This window comes from Lolium rigidum, chromosome 6 (genome assembly GCF_022539505.1).
Source record: "Lolium rigidum isolate FL_2022 chromosome 6, APGP_CSIRO_Lrig_0.1, whole genome shotgun sequence".
Classification (NCBI taxonomy): domain Eukaryota; kingdom Viridiplantae; phylum Streptophyta; class Magnoliopsida; order Poales; family Poaceae; genus Lolium; species Lolium rigidum.
This window is the reverse complement of record NC_061513.1, coordinates 10,362,165-10,381,213: the sequence shown is the minus strand read 5'-3', so window position 1 is coordinate 10,381,213 and position 19,049 is coordinate 10,362,165. Positions and strand designations below refer to the sequence as shown.

Here is a 19,049-nt window from a genome sequence, read left to right as displayed (position 1 = left end):
CAAGTTATTATACCAATTACCACATGTAGCATTTCCCGTTTCCAACCATATAACAATTTAACGAAGCAGTTCAACCTTCGCCATGAATATTATGAGTAAATCCTAAGGACATATTTGTCCATATGCAACAGCGGAGCGTGTCTCTCTCCCACACAATGAATGCTAGGATCCAACTTTATTCAAAAGAAACAAAAATAAAAACATACAGACGCTCCAAGTAAAGCACATAAGATGTGATGGAATAAAAATATAGTTTCATTAGAGGAACCTGATAATGTTGTCGATGAGGAAGGGGATGCCTTGGGCATCCCCAAGCTTAGACACTTGAGTATTCTTGAAATATGCAGGGATGAACCACCGGGGCATCCTCAAGCTTAGAGCTTTCACTCTCCTTGATCATATTGTATCATCCTCCTCTCTTGATCCTTGAAAACTTCCTCCACACCAAACTCAAAACAACTCATTAGAGGGTTAGTGCATAATCAAAATTCACATGTTCAGAGGTGACATAATCATTCTTAACACTTCTGGACATTGCACAAAGCTACTGAAAGTTAATGGAATAAAGAAATCCATCAAGCATAGCAAAACAGCAATGCGAAATAAAAGGCAGAATCTGTCAAAACAGAACAGTCCGTAAAGACGAATTTTATAGGTGCACCAGACTTGCTCAGATGAAAATGCTCAAATTGAATGAAAGTTGCGTACCTATCTGAGGATCACTCACATAAATTGGCAGAATTTTCTAAGTTACCTACAGAAACTATTGCTCAAATTCGTGACAGCAAGAAATCTGTTTCTGCGCAGCAATCTAAATCTAGTATGAACCTTACTATCGAAGACTTTACTTGGCACAACAATGCAACAAAATTAAGATAAGGAGTTGTTGCTACAGTAGTAACAACTTCCAAGACTCAAATATAAAACAAAATACTGTAGTAAAATCATGGGTTGTCTCCCATAAGCGCTTTCTTTAACGCCTTTCAGCTAGGCGCAGAAAGTGTGTATCAAGTGTTATCCAGAGACGAAGCATTGGATGCTCCATTATCTATAGTGGTATTAAGAGCTTTGTCAATTTTAGGCCTATAATGATTTTTTGGTTTAGGCACCTTAGAGACAACATGAACTTTTGCTCCTTACCCACATAAGCTTTCTCCTTAAATTTAATAGAAGAAAAAGTTGAACCCAATGTTCCCATAGCCTCTTCAAGTTCACTAATCCTTTGGGTTTGATTATCATGAATAGCACAAGCTTCTAAGATGGCAATTCTCTCATTAATTTCACCTAGAGATTTATCAAGTTTGTCAATGCTATCAAGTAATGCTCCTAAATTAGTCTCAATTCTTGGAAGATTTTGCTCTATTGTCTCCAACTTTTTCATGACATCTTCAAGAGAGATCTCAATTTTAACTTTATTAATAGGTGGTATTCCAAATAGACTCTCAATTATGCAACTAGCTTCTAACACGGGAGTGCCTAGGAAATTACCCCCCGCAAGACAATCAAGAACATACCTATTCCAACTAGAGATACCAACATAAAAATTCCTAAGTAAGATAGTGGTGGAGTGTTTCTTAGTGCACCTATTATGAGTGTCACTAATTCTATACCAAGCATCTTTTAAACATTCTCCCCCTTGTTGCTTAAACGAACGAACTTCAACTTCAGGATTACTCATTTTAGCAATAGTAAATAAAGCAAACTAGATAAAGTAAATGCAAGTAACTAATTTTTTTGTGTTTTTAATATGGAGAACAAGACAGTAAATAAAGTAAAACTAGCAACTAATTTTTTTTGTGTTTTTTTTAGTTCAGCAAACAAAGAAGTAAATAAAAGTAAAGCAAGACAAAAATAAAGTAAAGAGATTGGAGGTGGAGATTCCCCTTGCAGCGTGTCTTGATCTCCCCGGCAACGGCGCCAGAAAATCTACTTGCTGCGCGTAGTTGACGTATATCTTTCCGTCCAACACGCGTCCGTTGGGAACCCCAAGAGGAAGGTGTGATGCGTACAGCAGTAAGTATTCCGTCAGTAAGAAACCAAGGTTTATCGAACCAGTAGGAGTCAAGAAGCACGTCGAAGGTTGATGGCGGCGGAGTGTAGTGCGGCGCAACACCAGGGATTCCGGCGCCAACGTGGAACCTGCACAACACAACCAAATTACTTTGCCCCAACGTGACAGTGAGGTTGTCAATCTCACCGGCTTGCTGTAACAAAGGATTAGATGTATAGTGTGGATGATGATTGTTTGCAGAAAACAGTAGAATGAGTTTTGCAGTAGATTGTATTCGATGTAAAAGAATGGACCGGGGTCCACAGTTCACTAGTGGTGTCTCTCCCATAAGATAAATAGCATGTTGGGTGAACAAATTACAGTTGGGCAATTGACAAATAAAGAGGGCATGACCATGCACATACATGTTATGATGAGTATTGTGAAATTCAATTGGGCATTACGACAAAGTATATAGACCGCTATCCAAAGATGCATCTATGCCTAAAAAGTCCACCTTCGAGTTATCATCCGAACCCTCCAAGTATTAAGTTGCAAACAACGGACAATTACATTAAGTATGGTGCGTAATGTAATCAACAAATACATCCTTAGACATAGCATTGATGTTTTATCCCTAGTGGCAACAAGACATCCACAACCTTAGGGGTTGTCTGTCACTCCCCGCATTTAATGGAGACATGAACCCACTATCGAGCATAAATACTCCCTCTTGGAGTTACAAGTATCAACTTGGCCAGAGCCTCTACTAGCAACGGAGAGCATGCAAGATCATAAATAACACATAGATAGATTGATAATCAATATAGCATAGTATTCCATATTCATCGGATCCCAACAAACGCAACATGTAGCATTACAAATAGATGATCTTGATCATGTTAGGCAGCTCACAAGATCGAACAATGATAGCACAATTAGGTGAAGACGACCATCTAGCTACTGCTATGGACCCATAGTCCAGGGGTGAACTACTCACACATCACTCCGGAGGCGACCATGGCGGTGAAGAGTCCTCCGGGAGATGATTCCCCTCTCCGGAAGGGTGCCGGAGGCGATCTCCTGAATCCCCCGAGATGGGATTGGAGGCGGCGGCGTCTCTGGAATGTTTTCCGTATCGTGGCTCTCGGTACTGGGGTATTCGCGACGAAGACTTTAAGTAGGCGGAAGGGCGGAGTCGGAGGGCTGACGGGTGATACGTCTCCAACGTATCGATAATTTCTTATGTTCCATGCCACATTATTGATGTTATCTACATGTTTTATGCACACTTTATGTCATATTCGTGCATTTTCTGGAACTAACCTATTAACAAGATGCCGAAGTGCCGCTTGTCGTTTCTGCTGTTTTTGGTTTCAGTAAATCCTAGTAACAAAATATTCTCGGAATTGGACGAAATCAACGCCCAGGGTCCTATTTTGCCACGAAGCTTCCAGAAGTCCGAAGAGGAGACGAAGAGGGGCCACGAGGGGGCCACACCCTAGGGCGGCGCCGCCCCCCCTTGGTAGCGCGGCCCTGTGGTGTGGGGCCCTCGTGCCGCCTCTTGACCTGCCCTTCTTCCTACAAATAGCCTCCGTCGCGAAACCCCCAGTACCGAGAGCCACGATACGGAAAACCTTACTGAGACGCCGCCGCCGCCGATCCCATCTCGGGGGATCCAGGAGATGGCCTCCGGCACCTCGCCGGAGAGGGGATTCATCTCCCGGAGGACTCTACGCCGCCATGGTCGCTCCGGAGTGATGTGTGAGTAGTCTACCCCCGGACTATGGGTCCATAGCAGTAGCTAGATGGTTGTCTTCTCCCCATTGTGCTTCATTGTCGGATCTTGTGAGCTGCCTAACATGATCAAGATCATCTATCTCGTAATTCTATATGTTGCGTTTGATGGGATCCGATGAATAGAGAATACTTGTTATGTTGATTATCAAAGTTATATCTATGTGTTGTTTATGATCTTGCATGCTCTCCGTTACTAGTAGATGCTCCGGCCAAGTAGATGCTTGTAACTCCAAGAGGGAGTATTTATGCTCGATAGTGGGTTCATGCCTCGCATTGACACCTGGGACGATGGACGAAAGTTCTAAGGTTGTGTTGTGCTGTTGCCACTAGGGATAAAACATTGATGCTATGTCTAAGGATGTAGTTGTTGATTACATTACGCACCATACTTAATGCAATTGTCTCGTTGCTTTGCAACTTAATACCTGGAGGGGTTCGGATGATAACCTGAAGGTGGACTTTTTAGGCATAGATGCAGTTGGATGGCTGTCTATGTACTTTGTCGTAATGCCCAATTAAATCTCACTATACTAATCATGATATGTATGTGCATGGTCATGCCCTCTTTATTTGTCAATTGCCCAACTGTAATTTGTTCACCCAACATGCTCGTTTATCTTATGGGAGAGACACCTCTAGTGAACCGTGGACCCCGGTCCAATTCTCTTTACCGAAATACAATCTACCGCAATACTTGTTCTACCGTTTTCTCGCAAACAATCATCTTCCACACAATACGGTTAATCCTTTGTTACAGCAAGCCGGTGAGATTGACAACCTCACCGTTTCGTTGGGGCAAAGTACTTGGGTTGTGTTGTGCAGGTTCCACGTTGGCGCCGGAATCTCTCGGTGTTGCGCCGCACTACATCCCGCCGCCATCAACCTTCAACGTGCTTCTTGGCTCCTCCTCGTTCGATAAACCTTGGTTTCTTTCTGAGGGAAAACTTGCTGCTGTGCGCATCATACCTTCCTCTTGGGGTTCCCAACGAACGTGTGAGTTACACGCCATCAACGGGGGCCCCACACGCTAGGGCCGCGCGGGCCCCTCCTGGGCCGCGCCGCCCTAGTGTGGTGGCGCCTCGTCGCCCCACTTCGGTTCCCTTTCGGTGTTCTGGAAGCTTCGTGGAAAAATAGGCCCCTGGGCGTTGATTTCGTCCAATTCCGAGAATATTTCCTTACTAGGATTTCTGAAACCAAAAACAACATGAAAACAACGAACCGGCTCTTCGGCATCTCGTTAATAGGTTAGTGCCGAAAAATGCATAAATATGACATAAAGTATGTATAAAACATGTGAGTATCATCATGAAAGTAGCATGGAACATAAGAAATTATCGATACGTTGGAGACGTATCACCCCCCTCTTGAGGCTCCCCTCACCGGAGACTCATCGAATATACAACGACAGGAACCATCCCGGAGTTGACTATCGCTAACTGCACATTCCAGGAAGGTGCAATAAACGGCAAACAAATCTTCATTGGCATCCATATTCTTCATCCCCAAGCCAGAGACGATGGCCACCACCAACCACCCCTGCCATTCGCCACGAGAACTCATAGAAAGGCCATGCACACCGAGAACCAGAGGGCTACACGTGCCAAGTAAACCCCATGCCAAGCTCTTCTAAGTAGACCAAAGAATCGCCAACTCATTCGCCGTGAAGTTCCTTTGGCAAAGGCAGGTGCAACACGACGAAACGAGGGACTCCACCCCCCGCTCGAACACCGTTGCGAGTTGCAAAAGCCCCCTCCCCCTTCGGCGGTGGTAAGGGTGGTAGGATCAAGGAAGGAAGGTTGTTGCAGTGGCGGCTTAGGGTTTTACATGAGCCAGCAAGCACTAGTAGAAAACATGCCTTTCGTTTAAAGCACACCGTAACCAGTGGGAGGCATTGGTCCCGGTTCGTTTGGCGCAGCGTGATACGTCTCTGACGTATCGATAATTTCTTATGTTCCATGCCACATTATTGATGATATCTACATGTTTTATGCACACTTTATGTCATATTCGTGCATTTTCTGGAACTAACCTATTAACAAGATGCCGAATTGCCGCTTGCTTGTTTTCTCGCTGTTTTTGGTTTCGTAAATCCTAGTGAGGAAATATTCTCGGAATTGGACGAAATCAACGCCCAGGGTCCTATTTTGCCACGAAGCTTCCAGAAGACCGAAGAGTCAACGAAGTGGGGCCACGAGGTGGCCAGGAGGGTGGCCGGGGCGGCCCCACCCTTGGCCGCGCCGACCTGTCTCCTGGGCCCCTCGCGACGCCCCCTGACCTACCCTTCCGCCTACAAATAGCCTTCGTTGCGAAACCCCCAGTACCGAGAGCCACGATACGGAAAACCTTCCAGAGACGCCTCCACCGCCAATCCCATCTCGGGGGATTCAGGAGATCGCCTCCGGCACCCTGCCGGAGAGGGGACTCATCTCCCGGAGGACTCTACGCCGCCATGGTCGCCTCCGGAGTGATGTGTGAGTAGTCTACCCCTGGACTATGGGTCCATAGCAGTAGCTAGATGGTTGTCTTCTCCTCATTGTGCTTAATTGTCGGGTCTTGTGAGCTGCCGAACATGATCAAGATCATCTATCCGTAATTCTATATGTTGTGTTTGTTGGGATCCGATGAATAGAGAATACCATGTTATGTTGATTATCAATTTATATCTATGTGTTGTTTATGATCTTGCATGCTCTCCGTTATTAGTAGATGCTCGGCCAAGTTGATGCTAGTAACTCCAAGAGGGAGTATTTATGCTCGATAGTGGGTTCATGTCTCCGTGAATCCGGGGAGTGAGAGAAACCTCTAAGATTATGGATGTGCTTGTTGCCACTAGGGATAAAACATTGATGCTATGTCCGAGGATGTAGTTATTGATTACATTACGCGCAATACTTAATGCAATTGTCTGTTGTTAGCAACTTAATACTGGAAGGGGTTCGGATGATAACCTGAAGGTGGACTTTTTAGGATGCATGTTGGATAGCGGTCTATGTACTTTGTCGTAATGCCCAATTAAATCTCACTATACTCATCATAATATGTATGTGCATGGTCATGCCCTCTCTATTTGTCAATTGCCCAACTGTAATTTGTTCACCCAACATGCTGTTATCTTATGGGAGAGACACCTCTAGTGAACTGTGGACCCCGGTCCAATTCTCTATACTGAAATACAATCTACTGCAACTGTTCTACTGTTTTCTGCAAACAATCATCATCCACACTATACATCTAATCCTTTGTTACAGCAAGCCGGTGAGATTGACAACCTCGCTGTTTCGTTGGGGCAAAGTACTTGGTTTGTTTTGTGCAGGTTCCACGTTGGCGCCGGAATCCCTCGGTGTTGCGCCGCACTACATCTCGCCGCCATCAACCTTCAACGTGCTTCTTGGCTCCTACTGGTTCGATAAACCTTGGTTTCGTACTGCGGGAAAACTTGCCGCTGTACGCATCACACCTTCCTCTTGGGGTTCCCAACGGACGCGTGTTGTATGCGTATCACAGCGCGACGCCACCCTCTGGCCCCGGTTCGTTTGGGTCCTTTGGTCCCGGTTTGTAATACACACTAGACTAAACGGGTTGCAGCAGGGTGTTGCAGGCCGTGTCAGGCCCCGATACATTCTGCTTCTAGGTTCAAAGAAAAGCAGGCTACCTGCAGCTCAATCTCCGTCGCCTCCGCCGTCTCCACCACCTCCGCAGTCTCCTCCGCGTGAGCATACTCCGCCGCCTCCTCCTCGTCAGGACACTCCGCCGGCTGTGCTGCCTAAGAAGAATCGAAGAAAGAGGAAGAATGTCCTGACATGTACTACAACTTCGAAGAAGAGACCATCAACTCCGAAGAGGTCTAAGACTCCTGATTGTTACCGTACGAGATGATTGATGAGAAACCTCATGAAGTCATATAGGGCTAGATGAAGGAGCATTTTGCACCGAAGCCACCCCCGCCAAAGTTGTTTATAGCACCTCATACAGTGAGGCACTTCGCCGAGACGAGAGCAAACAAAGCTGAGTTGGCAAGTTATTATGACCGGTCACTTGGACAGTCCTCTAGAGCAAAGAAAGCTAAGTATGGAGATAGACCCTTAACAGAGAGAACAATTCCCCAGCTCGAACAACAGGAAAAGCAATCGCTTGCCCCCTTGGTCGTGTACCCGTATGATGATCCAGAGACTGTAGAAATGCTCAAATGGTCAGCTAGAGATCTTGGAACATCTGTTCAGTATGATGACTACATCCCCATAGCCGAACCCACATACAGATACAAATACGGATTGCCTCTCATCAAGAATGAGAAGTTCCCGCTTCTACAAACTCAAATGCGAAAATTGCATGACTAGTACATGAAAGTCTCTCATAATGGGGATATCTACCTCACTGTAGGAATTAAAGATGATGATTACTTCCGGGGGAAGGAGAAGATAAACATTGAATTTGAAGAACTATTTTAGTTGTTCAATCAAGACGCTCTCGACAAATATCTCATCAGTTGCTACAACCTGTAAGTGATCTGTTTATGCAATTAAGTCTGCAGCTCAGCTTATTCATTTGCACTAACAATTATCCTCACTATATTCTTTTTATACGCTATATATTATGCAGAATGAGGATGCTCGAATGCAGAAGAGGCGGACCCTATAACATTGGGTTCATTGACCCAAACACCGTTCATGAAGTTACGGTACGAGAATACCCCAAGAACACAGAGGAAAACTTGCTAAGGTGTTTATAGAAGCAAGCAAACAAATCAAAAATATTCTTTTCTTTGAACTTAGAGTGCGTGTTATAACTGTCTTACATACATTCGATTTCGCTTACTCGATGTGAAATCTAATTAATCCGATGAGTTATGTGTGTGCAACTTACAATATATTCTTCTAATCATTCAGCTTAACAAAGAAGTAATACTTGCCATGGACTCGAAACGTAAAGACCATGGGCAATGGGCAAACCTAGGTGCCGTGCTGCAGAGGTGATTTCAATCAATATCATATCAACATATTATGTTCTTATTTGATGATATCAACTAATTAATGACTCATTTACTCATTTTTTCCTTGCCAGACAGGACTTGGAAAACGGTTCATCAAGACTGCTAGAGGAGAATGGAAACCAGAGCTTACATTTAAAGATTATTCTGTAAGTAGTTCTATAGCTATACCTGCAAATCTCTTTGAATTTTTGTTTCATTATCTCTTATCATGCTTGATTATTAGTTTGATCGAACTATTTTTTCGTAAAATGTTTGAAGCATGAACCCGGGAATAACTTATGTGGATACTACGTCTAGAGTTCATTCGCGAGATGGCCTGTTACCGGGAGCCGGAAAAGAATATACATGCCCTTCATGTACGTGAATAATATTTTACAATCTTCTTTTATTACCATCAATTGTATTGAGTTCCATTCATATATATCGATCTCCTTTCTTTAATTTACATGGAACGCGTGCGGGACTCTCTCCTATCGGAGGATGACATACGGGCAATTCAAGAGGAATTTACGGGATTCTTAGTTAGGGAGGTCATAGCTCCAACTGTAGCATACCACCGGGAGTTCGTATATGACATTTGGAATATGAAATAGATATGGTAAAGAGGAACGACTTTATATTATAAACAACATGCATTACGTGTATTGTATTTCATGACGATGTCTATATATTCAGGATGAATGTTTGTGGTTTTGAATGATGTATGGACTGCAGAATTGAATGAATAAATCTGCCGCGGCAGAGAAACGATGCTCCACCCTAAACCTCTGACGCGGCAGAGAAACGGCTACCGCGGCAGAGACACTTCAATCCCAGTTCGTATTACGAAGCGGGACCAAAAGTCCTTCAACACGAGCTCCCTCGCACCATGTGGAGGAACCTTTAGGCCCGGTGTACATTTGAACCGAGACTAAAGGGGAGAGCTTTAATCCCGAAAGACTTGTACTACCGGTTGCTAAACCGGGACTCGATGCCCTTATAAACCAGGATTAAATGCCCTTTTTCTACTAGTGAATTGTAGTGAAGTGAAGGGAGGAGACCCCGGGGGAGGAGGTTATCTACCGTTGTTTGTACACACTTCAGAAAAGCTCCATCAAAGATATATGAGTATAGGAAAACGTGGCAGGGCGTGTATGTCTTTGGCGGTACTTCACGCATGAGGAGAACTTGTTCCGTTTGGTCACCTCGTCGATGACAATGGCCGTGTGCATCATCATGATGCAGAAGCCGGGGCAAATCCCCATTTCGAAAAAAAAAACCTCGTCGATGACAATACAATACCCGGTACATCCAATCTCAAAGGCAACTTGTTTCTCAAGCCGATCGAGTTCCGTTGGAGGTGCAATCTGTTCTGATCACGTACTGATCATATAAATTCAGGGCTAGTCGTAGCGATTTAAGTCGAAGAACTCGAGATATCCCCTCTCTCGCGCGCCAGCTTGTAACCAACCCACGTAAGGTACTGCTCCGCCGGCCGCCTGAAACCGGCCGATCCGATCGAAGCCGATGATGCTAGCGGACATCGCTTACTCCGTGGGCGAGATCGTCGTCGTCACCGTCCTCGGCGGCTCCGCATTCTACTTCGTGAAGGGCACTCTGCGGAGCTCCTCGGAGGGCAGCCGCCTCGCCGGCGGCGTCCAGGCGGTCGTCGTCAACAAGCCCCGCGTCGGCCGCTGGGCGGCCTGGCTGGGCGTCGAAGCAGCCATCGAGGACGGCATGCGGGAGACGCGCGGCGTCGATGACCCGTTGAACGTGGCGGTCGCGTGGGGCGCCGCCAACGCTCTCTTCTCCGTGCACCGAGGATCGCGCGCCGCCTTCCGCGAGGGGCTCAAGGGCGCCGTCTACGGCGGGGCCGTGTGGTTCGCCGTCTCCAGCCTCGATGCCTTCATGGAGTCTCGCAAACTTAGTTAGACCTGTAGTACGTACGTGCTTGTCTTCTTGAATACACTCGGCGATGTCAGTTACAAGCTGGCTACCCAAGAACTTTCCTTCTTTTCTTTAACTTGGGGGAGCCCTCCTACATGTTTTTTTTTTGAGAGAGGCAGCCCTCCTACATGTTACCTTGTAATACAAGTATGATCACGGTTATAAATATGAATGCACGACGACATTGATTCTGACCCAAAAACCATCGTCGCCAACTTGTAACTTAAGCCAGAACCAACGAGGCCTGAAACCGACCGAGGACGACGATGACGAATCCGGGCGTGGTAGAGGCCGCGTGCCGCACCTTCATCATTTCTGCCGTTGGCGGCTCCGTCATCTACTTCGTCGGGGGTACTCTGCGCAGCTCCTCCAGGGGATGCCGCCTCGCCGGCGGCGTCCAGGCGGTCATCACCAACGGGCCCCGCGTCCGCCGGTCGGCAGCCTGGCAAGGGTTCAAGGAAGCCATCTATCTAGGCATTCAACGCATGTGCCGTTCCGATGAAGGCCCCGTGAACACCATAGTGGCCTGCGGCGCTGCCAGCGCCCTCTTCTCGATCCACCTGGGCACGCGTGCCGCCGTCTACGAGGGGCTTAAGGGCGCGGCCTACGGCGGGGTAATTGAGATCGCCGCCTGCGGCCTCGTAGCCTTGATCGGCTTGCGGGAAAGCTCTGTCTAAAATCTCGGATGAACTTGCAGACATAATGCCTGTCCTCTGAACAATATACTACTCCAATATATACCAATATTCTCCGCTGCACTGCAGCATTGATATGCGATTTTCGTGATTCATGTTGTTTTAGTTAATTAAGCTGCCCGAAAGAAGTTCAAGCTGCAAATTTAATACAGATGTCTACTTCGGCATTCTGTATATCTGCAGCTTCGAAGCCTTCCTTGACTCGTGTTAAAAGAAGGGATCAGCTTGCATGTGTCTGCTGTGCTAACACTTGATCTGCTCATAAATTCTCCATGCTCTCCATTCCGGGAGCATTAGTGCAAGCTGCGAGATCTATTGATGCAGAGGCCGGAGCGATAGCTCCCATATCGAAAAAAAAATTAGTGCAAGCTGCGGGAGCTGAAGCTACCTACGCTGGAGCAGGTGCAGGCTGCCGCAACCAAGGTCATCAGGCTTGCCCGATTCCTCATCCGTGATCCCTCACCGTCTACACAATAATTAACAAAATTCATGGTCCATCGGCTTCGAGTTGCAAAATTTTCCTGGCTTTCACGTCAGACTAAGCCAATTAACAGATATTTCAGCGTGACCTGTCATAGGCTCCTCCCTCATTTTCTTCATGCATGTAAGCCGGATTCTGACTTCTGAAAATTCATGATAACAAATGTGGACAATGTTACACAAACATGGCTGATCTTGGCTTCCTCTTTGATCGGAGCGATTCATCCGTGATAGTTATTTTGCAACCATTGCCATATGTTGCATTATGTAAAATGAATTATGTCAAAGCTCGTACATGGACCGTCAAAATAAACAATGCATCTAAAAACCTAGCGAGTAGTGAGTGTTGGTTTTCATAAGAATTGAAAAAATAAAGAAGAAAGACTAAACTATGTTTGCGATCCATTCAAATATGCTAGCATATACGTTTTCCTATGCTTAGCATTAATACTGATTAAAAAACCATTAAATAGCATGTTAATAAATCACTCCAAACCGAGATACGTAGTACCATGTGGCAAACCCTAACATGATTACCATTGTGGTGCCAGAAAGGATGGACAATGAAGAACATACCTATTGTCGGACATCATCTAAGCAATAGAGTTTTCTTAGAAGCTAAGTCATCTTAGGTAGACAGGCATGCCATGCTCTAAAAACGTCTATTGAGATATTTTTGTTATAGTCGGATATAACAATACATACGAATGTATGTGGACAAAGTATAGTTATATAGAAGTGGTAACAAAATTATGTGGTTGAGAGAAATTTTGCTTATATTTTTATGTCCTTATGATCAGTGGGAGTATTTCATAATTGATGTATGTCTATTTCAATGTTTAGACTAAATTTAAATAGTATTAGCATGATACTCCATTTGTTATTTTGTATGTAAGGCGTGTTCAAAATAAGTTAACATCTTAATAGAAAGTTATTTTAACCAATTGTAATAATTCTGATAACAATGTTGATAATAATGCTCGTAAATATATTGGTAATATTAGTAATGAAATAGAAAACAATGTTAGTACTATAAAATCATCAAACAAAACTATACAATCCAGTAGATGCTAGAAAAGTTAATGAAATCTATGGTACCTATTTTTGTGCGGGGTATTTGATCTCCACTAGTGAAAATATCCAATAGAAAAATAAATTGAAGAAAATAATTTGGCATCCTCTAAAATGTAACCAATAAACCTACAAATATATCACTAGGATAATTGAATATGACATTTTATCATGGAAATAGAGAAGCTTCTAGGCTAGGATCATTGTCGGCCACAACGACAATGAATATTCATAAGAAAAAATAACTGTACATGAAATTTAGATGACCCCTCACTTGGCGCTGCTCGCGATGTCATATAAGAAAATGCAATCTCTTATACTACAAAAGATCAAGTGTTTTATTGCAAAAGAGTCCGCTTTTCATATAGAACTCTCATAGCCCCCGCCTTTTTTCCACATCGTAATTTTTTCTCTACGAGGAGTGAATTGTGTTCAAGTGGTATATACAAATAACTCAAATATATTATTGTATTAGGATTCTCTACAAACCCAAAAAAGTTGCTTCTTTAAACGAGTATTATTTAATGTGTCTCACAAATAAACAAAAAATGACATATACAAATTTTCATTTGTTATTCAATAACATACATAGCATTCCATCTATTGTCTTTTCCACTTGAAAGGGAAACACTTCGAGCAATAAAGCACATTTTTCATTGATTTGTTCATTATTTATTCATTTGATTAGACAAGCTCAAGCAGCAAAGACTAGTGAAATTTTATACGATCCATCCCTCGATGTATGTTGTCTTTTTCTTGTTTTCCACTCCATCCGATCCATGAAAAGTCTCCCCGTGTCGACATATGCTAGGATATATGTTTCTCTATGATTACTAGTAACTGAACTTAAACAATCCAAACCAGGTTATAAACCACCTTGCAACCAAATCCAACCTCAGAATTTTAAAGTTTAGTTCTAAACTCAACTGAAAGATTTGACCAAAAGTCGACTTTGGAATCATTCACCGTATGCAAAATCGAAAACCATGGTGGTCCATGACCAAAAATCGTCCTTGACCATCTGGGCCTACTTCCACCTCCCATACTAGCTTCCTCGACCATCGTACGCTGGGATAAATTCTTAATCATTGTCCTTAATTGAGTGTTGATTAGGTATCTAGTTATAAAGACGGTGGACCTTCAGGCACAAGATGTGAAGTTGAGTGAGTAGTTCTCTTAGCTTCTAGTGTGGTTGCCAACCTTAATTTGTTGAGCAACACAAATCATCAACATGCAATCGGGAAATTAACACGTACTTTGTTGCCATGTTAAAATAGTACCGTACCATCCATGCATCGGAAGATTGATCGTGCGGAACAAATTCATTTACACGTACACAGACTCAAGCAAGCATCTACATCCATGCATGCACACATACGTACATGGTGAAGAGTACAGTCTACTTGAAGAAGTATGGGAGGTCGAGGACGTAGAGGAGGAAGTAGGCCCAGATGGCGCCGGAGACGCCGCCGAAGAAGAACCCGCCGGTGAACTGCGCCCACCCCTCGGCGGTCTGCAGCTTGTCGGCCTCCTTCTTGCGGCCCGTGAGGGTGAGCGAGGGGGCGGTGGAGGGCGCGCCCTCGTCGAAGGAGGCGACGCCGTACATGGTGAGGACGACGCTGAGGATGGTGACGAGCCCCACGGCGCCGAGCGCGCCGGCCTGGCCGTGCACGGGCGTGTTGCGGAGCGGGCCGGTGAGCGCGAAGGGGCCGACGAGGAGGTAGCCGTGGGCGAGGCCGACCTCGATGCCGCGGAGCAGCGGGCTGACGGCGGTGCGGTAGGCGGGGAGGTTGGAGAGGTACCAGGCGACGAGCGGGCTGGAGGTGACCGGCGTCTCCAGGCTGCCGATGAAGGGGTCGCCGTTGATGGGCTGCACCACCTGGTAGTTTGGCTGCACGGCGCGCCAAACAGAGGAATACACATATCAAAAAACAACAGCTTGAACAGTACATAGCTTTTGACGATCTGCAAATTTCTGAATTCTGTTGCAGCTAACCTTGTCAGCCTTGATCGCCTTGACGACGAAGCGGGGCCTCCTGGTGGTGAGCGAAGCACCGGACAGACCCCTCGGCTTGGAGGAGGAGACCAAGCTGCTGCTGCTCTTCAGCAGCTGGCTCGCCATGGGAGGAGCATACGCGGTCGCCATCGTCTGTCCCTGAACCTGCTTCACACGCTCCCTAGCTTAACTCTGTTGCAACTGCAGCTGCAAACAGATGGATAATAGAAGAAGACTTGTCCGGAGCTGGCTGGCTGCAAGGGAAGAAGAGGAGAGAATCTGGCCATTGTCGCGGATGAGATATGGTCCGGACCTGTGTGGCACGTATTGGCTGCAATCCTATCCCTTATCCGCCACATGGACACTAGGGCCAAATCTTTTTTTTGTGATCAGTTGATGGACGTGTCTGCATCTGTCAGTGAGCCAGGCTAGAAGAGGTGATTTGAACAAAAATAACCTAAAGGTGAAAGAAAAGCATAGACTAACCCTCTGGCCAAACTATTTCACCGAACTAATCCTTTTGTGTGGCGCCCTCCACATCGGCGCCACACCTCACTGTGTGGCGCCCATGCGAGCGGCGCCACACATCCATGCCGATGTGACGTGTCGACGCTACGCGCCGTTGACCAGTCGACGTGGCAGGATGTGTGGCGTCGTTCCCATGGGCGCCACACATTGAAAGTGTGGCGCCGATGAGAAGGGCGCCACACATCCACTTATGTGTGGCGCGTCGAGCCGCCCCAGTCCGACCCAGAAATTCTTCTCTCTGTTTCCTCTCAAGAACAAGGCGGCCCCGGCGGTTCCTCTCTCTCCCCCACCAAATCCCTCCCCAAATCTCTTCTATTTCTCCAGATCTGTCAGTGGAGATCGTTCCCAACCCGTTCTTTGAGGTAATCTCCTCCGTTCCCCTTCTTTTCATCCAATGAATTGATGGATTTGGTTGGATCTACATGTGAAACCCTAGGTTGATTTGAGGGTGGATGTAGAATTAGTTGGATTTTAGAGTTTGTTGAAGTAGGAGAAATTGTAGGGCTAGGTTGTATGGCTAGAGACCCTAGGTTGATTTGTGTTGATTATGGTAACTAATAAACACATGTATGTATGTGTTGTTCACATTATGCTAGGGGGTGGAAAGAATTTCATGTTCATCATGTGGACAAGGATGCTTTTCTGAAGGGAAACCTAGAGCCGGACCCGGAAGAGGTTGACTTGGTGTTCGACCGTAGCCCTAGCTTTGCCGAGGTGGTAGCACAAGTGAGGATTGAGTTGACTTGGAATGAGCCAAATGATGGTGTTGAGCTAGAGGGAAGACACAATGTGGGGTTTGGAATGCACATCCGTTGGAAGACAATGCGTATCAACTCCGAGCAACGTTGGTCCGTTTACAAGGAGACGTGGCCGAGTCACAAGACAAGGCTTTGGAGTTGTTTGCAACCAAGACTATTGATGCTCATATGGAGCTTGACCTTAACCGGCGCTCCTCCCCCGTTGAAGGTAGGAGTCCACCACCCATGAGCCAAGAAGAAGCCAATGAATCTCCCATTGTCCAATCTCCCATTGCCCAAGATCCACCGTTGGAGAAGGAGTATGACGAGCATGACGATGGTGATAATGGTTTCGAGATGAATTACAACAATGTTGGTGATTTGGATACATATTTGACGCAAGACGACATGAACCACTCCATTCCTTATTCCCGATGCTATGCCTCGGACTCGGATGATGATGGACCAGATGAAGAAGTTGATGAGGATGGCTTCACGGCTAAGGAAGCCGAAAGAGCCGAGATCTTCAAGAAGGTAACCGGAAGGGATATTCGGATATCATTGTTCCGTGATGTTAGTCTTGCGGATGGAACCGTGGTTGATGGTGGCAAAAGTTTACTTCTTGGAGCTAGGCCAATTTCCAAGAGAGATGTGGATGCGAAGACGGCTATGATCTCTAAAGGGCTCACATTTGATACCTTCTTGGAATTGAAGGTAGGGTTGAAGGATTTCTCGATTAAGCATCATCGCCCTTACACCATTGTTCACTCGGATGTGAAGACGCGGTACACGCTAAAATGTGGAGATAAAAGGTGCCCATGGGTTGTCCGTGCAAGACCTTTCAAAAAAGGGCCCTCTTGGCACATAACAAGTTGTGTAGCCACTCACATGTGCCGGGGGATGAAGCTTGATGGCAAGGATGCACAGCCGGACCACCGTCAACTCACATCCGAGTTCATTCAATACAAGCTCTCGGTGGAGATATCATCACTTCCTACCATGAGCATGTAGGGCTTACTAGAGGTCACCATGGTGGACGTCGGAGTGGTAGTATGCTAGGATACCTAGCGGGGCCTTTTCCGTATGTGTCTCCAATAGTATGCTAGGATACCTAGCGGGGCCTAGTGGTAGTATGCTAGGATACCTAGCGGAGCCGAATTCCAGAAGAACATGCTACTTGCACGACTACGACGGGAGAGGGCCAACAGGATGCACCTAGAGGAGGTGGCTAAGGAGGCTGAGCGCATAAGGGAGGAAAGAGCTCAGGCGGAAGCTTCAAAGACGGAGGAGAGCCATCATTTTTTCGACGAGGTGGTTCAGCTGGCTCGTGACATAAGGGAGAAGGAAGAACTGGCTGAAGAATCTAGGAAGAAGGCGAAGGGGCAGGGAGCTTTTGCCATGCAGTGATGTCCATTTGGCTAGGTTCTTGTTGTCGAACCTTTATGTTGTCGAACCTTCATCTTGCATGAACCTTGATCTTGCCGAACCTTGATGTCGTCGAACCTTATTGTAATTCGAACCTTGATGTTGTCGAACCTTGATGTCGTCGAATCTTATGTGTACTCTGAACCATTATGTTGTCTGATAGATGTTGTGTGCAATGTTGTATTCAAAAATGTTGAAATATGGTAGGACCAGTCATGGTTTAGCACAAGTCAATGTGTAGCGTCCTTGCCATGGCGCCACACTTCACTGTGTGGCGCTGATGCTATGGGCGCCACACAACTGAACTTATATGTTGAAAATATCCAGGGGCTTCGGACGTTTAGTTCTTAGCCGTTTTGGCGAGACTCATTGTGTGGCGCCGATGCCATGGGCGCCACACTGCACTGTGTGTCGCCGATTCCATGGGCGCCACACAAACATCATCGTCAAAACGGCTAAGGACTAAACGTCCAGGCTTACAGTATGTTTTTGACATGTAAGTTGAGTTGTGTGGCGTCCATGATATCCGCGCCACACATGTCTGGCGCCCATGAAAACGGCGCCACACATCCTGCCACATCGGCTGGTCAATAGCGCGCAGCGTCGACTGCACGCCACGTCGGCATGGATGTGTGGCGCCGCTCGCATGGGCGCCACACATTGAGGTGTGGCGACGATGGGGAGGGCGCCACACAAAAGGGTTAGTCCGGTAAAATAGTTTGATCAGAGGGTTAGTCTGTACTTTTCTTTCACTTTTAGGTTATTTTTGTCAAAATCACCGCTTGGAGAAAGGAGAGAGATCGTTGTTTTATGCAAATGTAATGTTTTGTTGCCTTTTCATCACCTCTTGCTAAGCTTCGGCATACATAGATTTATTAAAGTAAAGAAGGTGGCATGTTCAGTTTTGTATAAATCATGGAGGGAAAAGTATTATTGAATATATTTTTAAAATGATATTTTAGCAAAATTATAAATAAAAACTGATTATTTTTACATTGTACAGGTTGGTATTTTTGGCATGCGTGTAAAGTTTCAAGAAGAAAAGACATACGTGGTTCTCTGAAAAAAAATTGGTTCTATGAAAAGCAATTTAATTTAGAACGCTAAATTTTTTTTCCACACACATGTCGCATAAATTGTCTTTCTCTTTAAAATCTTACATGTGCACATTATTGGACATGGACATGTACAAGACTGATTTTTTTCAGATTATTGTGACATTTTGATTTTTTTTTGTTTAACTAGAAGCATGTCCTCCCAAGCTCCTTTTTGAATAACCAAAAATTCTCGTGTTGATAACAGGAAATAATTCTCAAATACGAAGTAGAAGTAAATATTTAAAATTATTACCTGATGATAATATCACCAGCCATGAAATTACACTAATCAATCTCCATCGACATCTTCGCGT

General features: G+C 45.5%; 1 protein-coding gene across 1 annotated transcript; it reads right to left on the bottom strand.

Moving 5' to 3' along the window:
* Nucleotides 1–14,192: 14,192 nt before the first annotated feature.
* LOC124659784 (photosystem I reaction center subunit XI, chloroplastic) lies at nt 14,193–15,214 on the bottom strand. The gene is made up of 2 exons (XM_047197596.1): nt 14,949–15,214; nt 14,193–14,843 (listed from the first exon to the last, which is right to left on the bottom strand). Exons 1-2 carry the CDS (start codon nt 15,096–15,098, stop codon nt 14,352–14,354), a joined length of 642 nt encoding a protein of 213 aa, XP_047053552.1. The 5' UTR covers nt 15,099–15,214; the 3' UTR covers nt 14,193–14,351.
* Between the last annotated feature and the right edge of the window lie 3,835 nt (nt 15,215–19,049).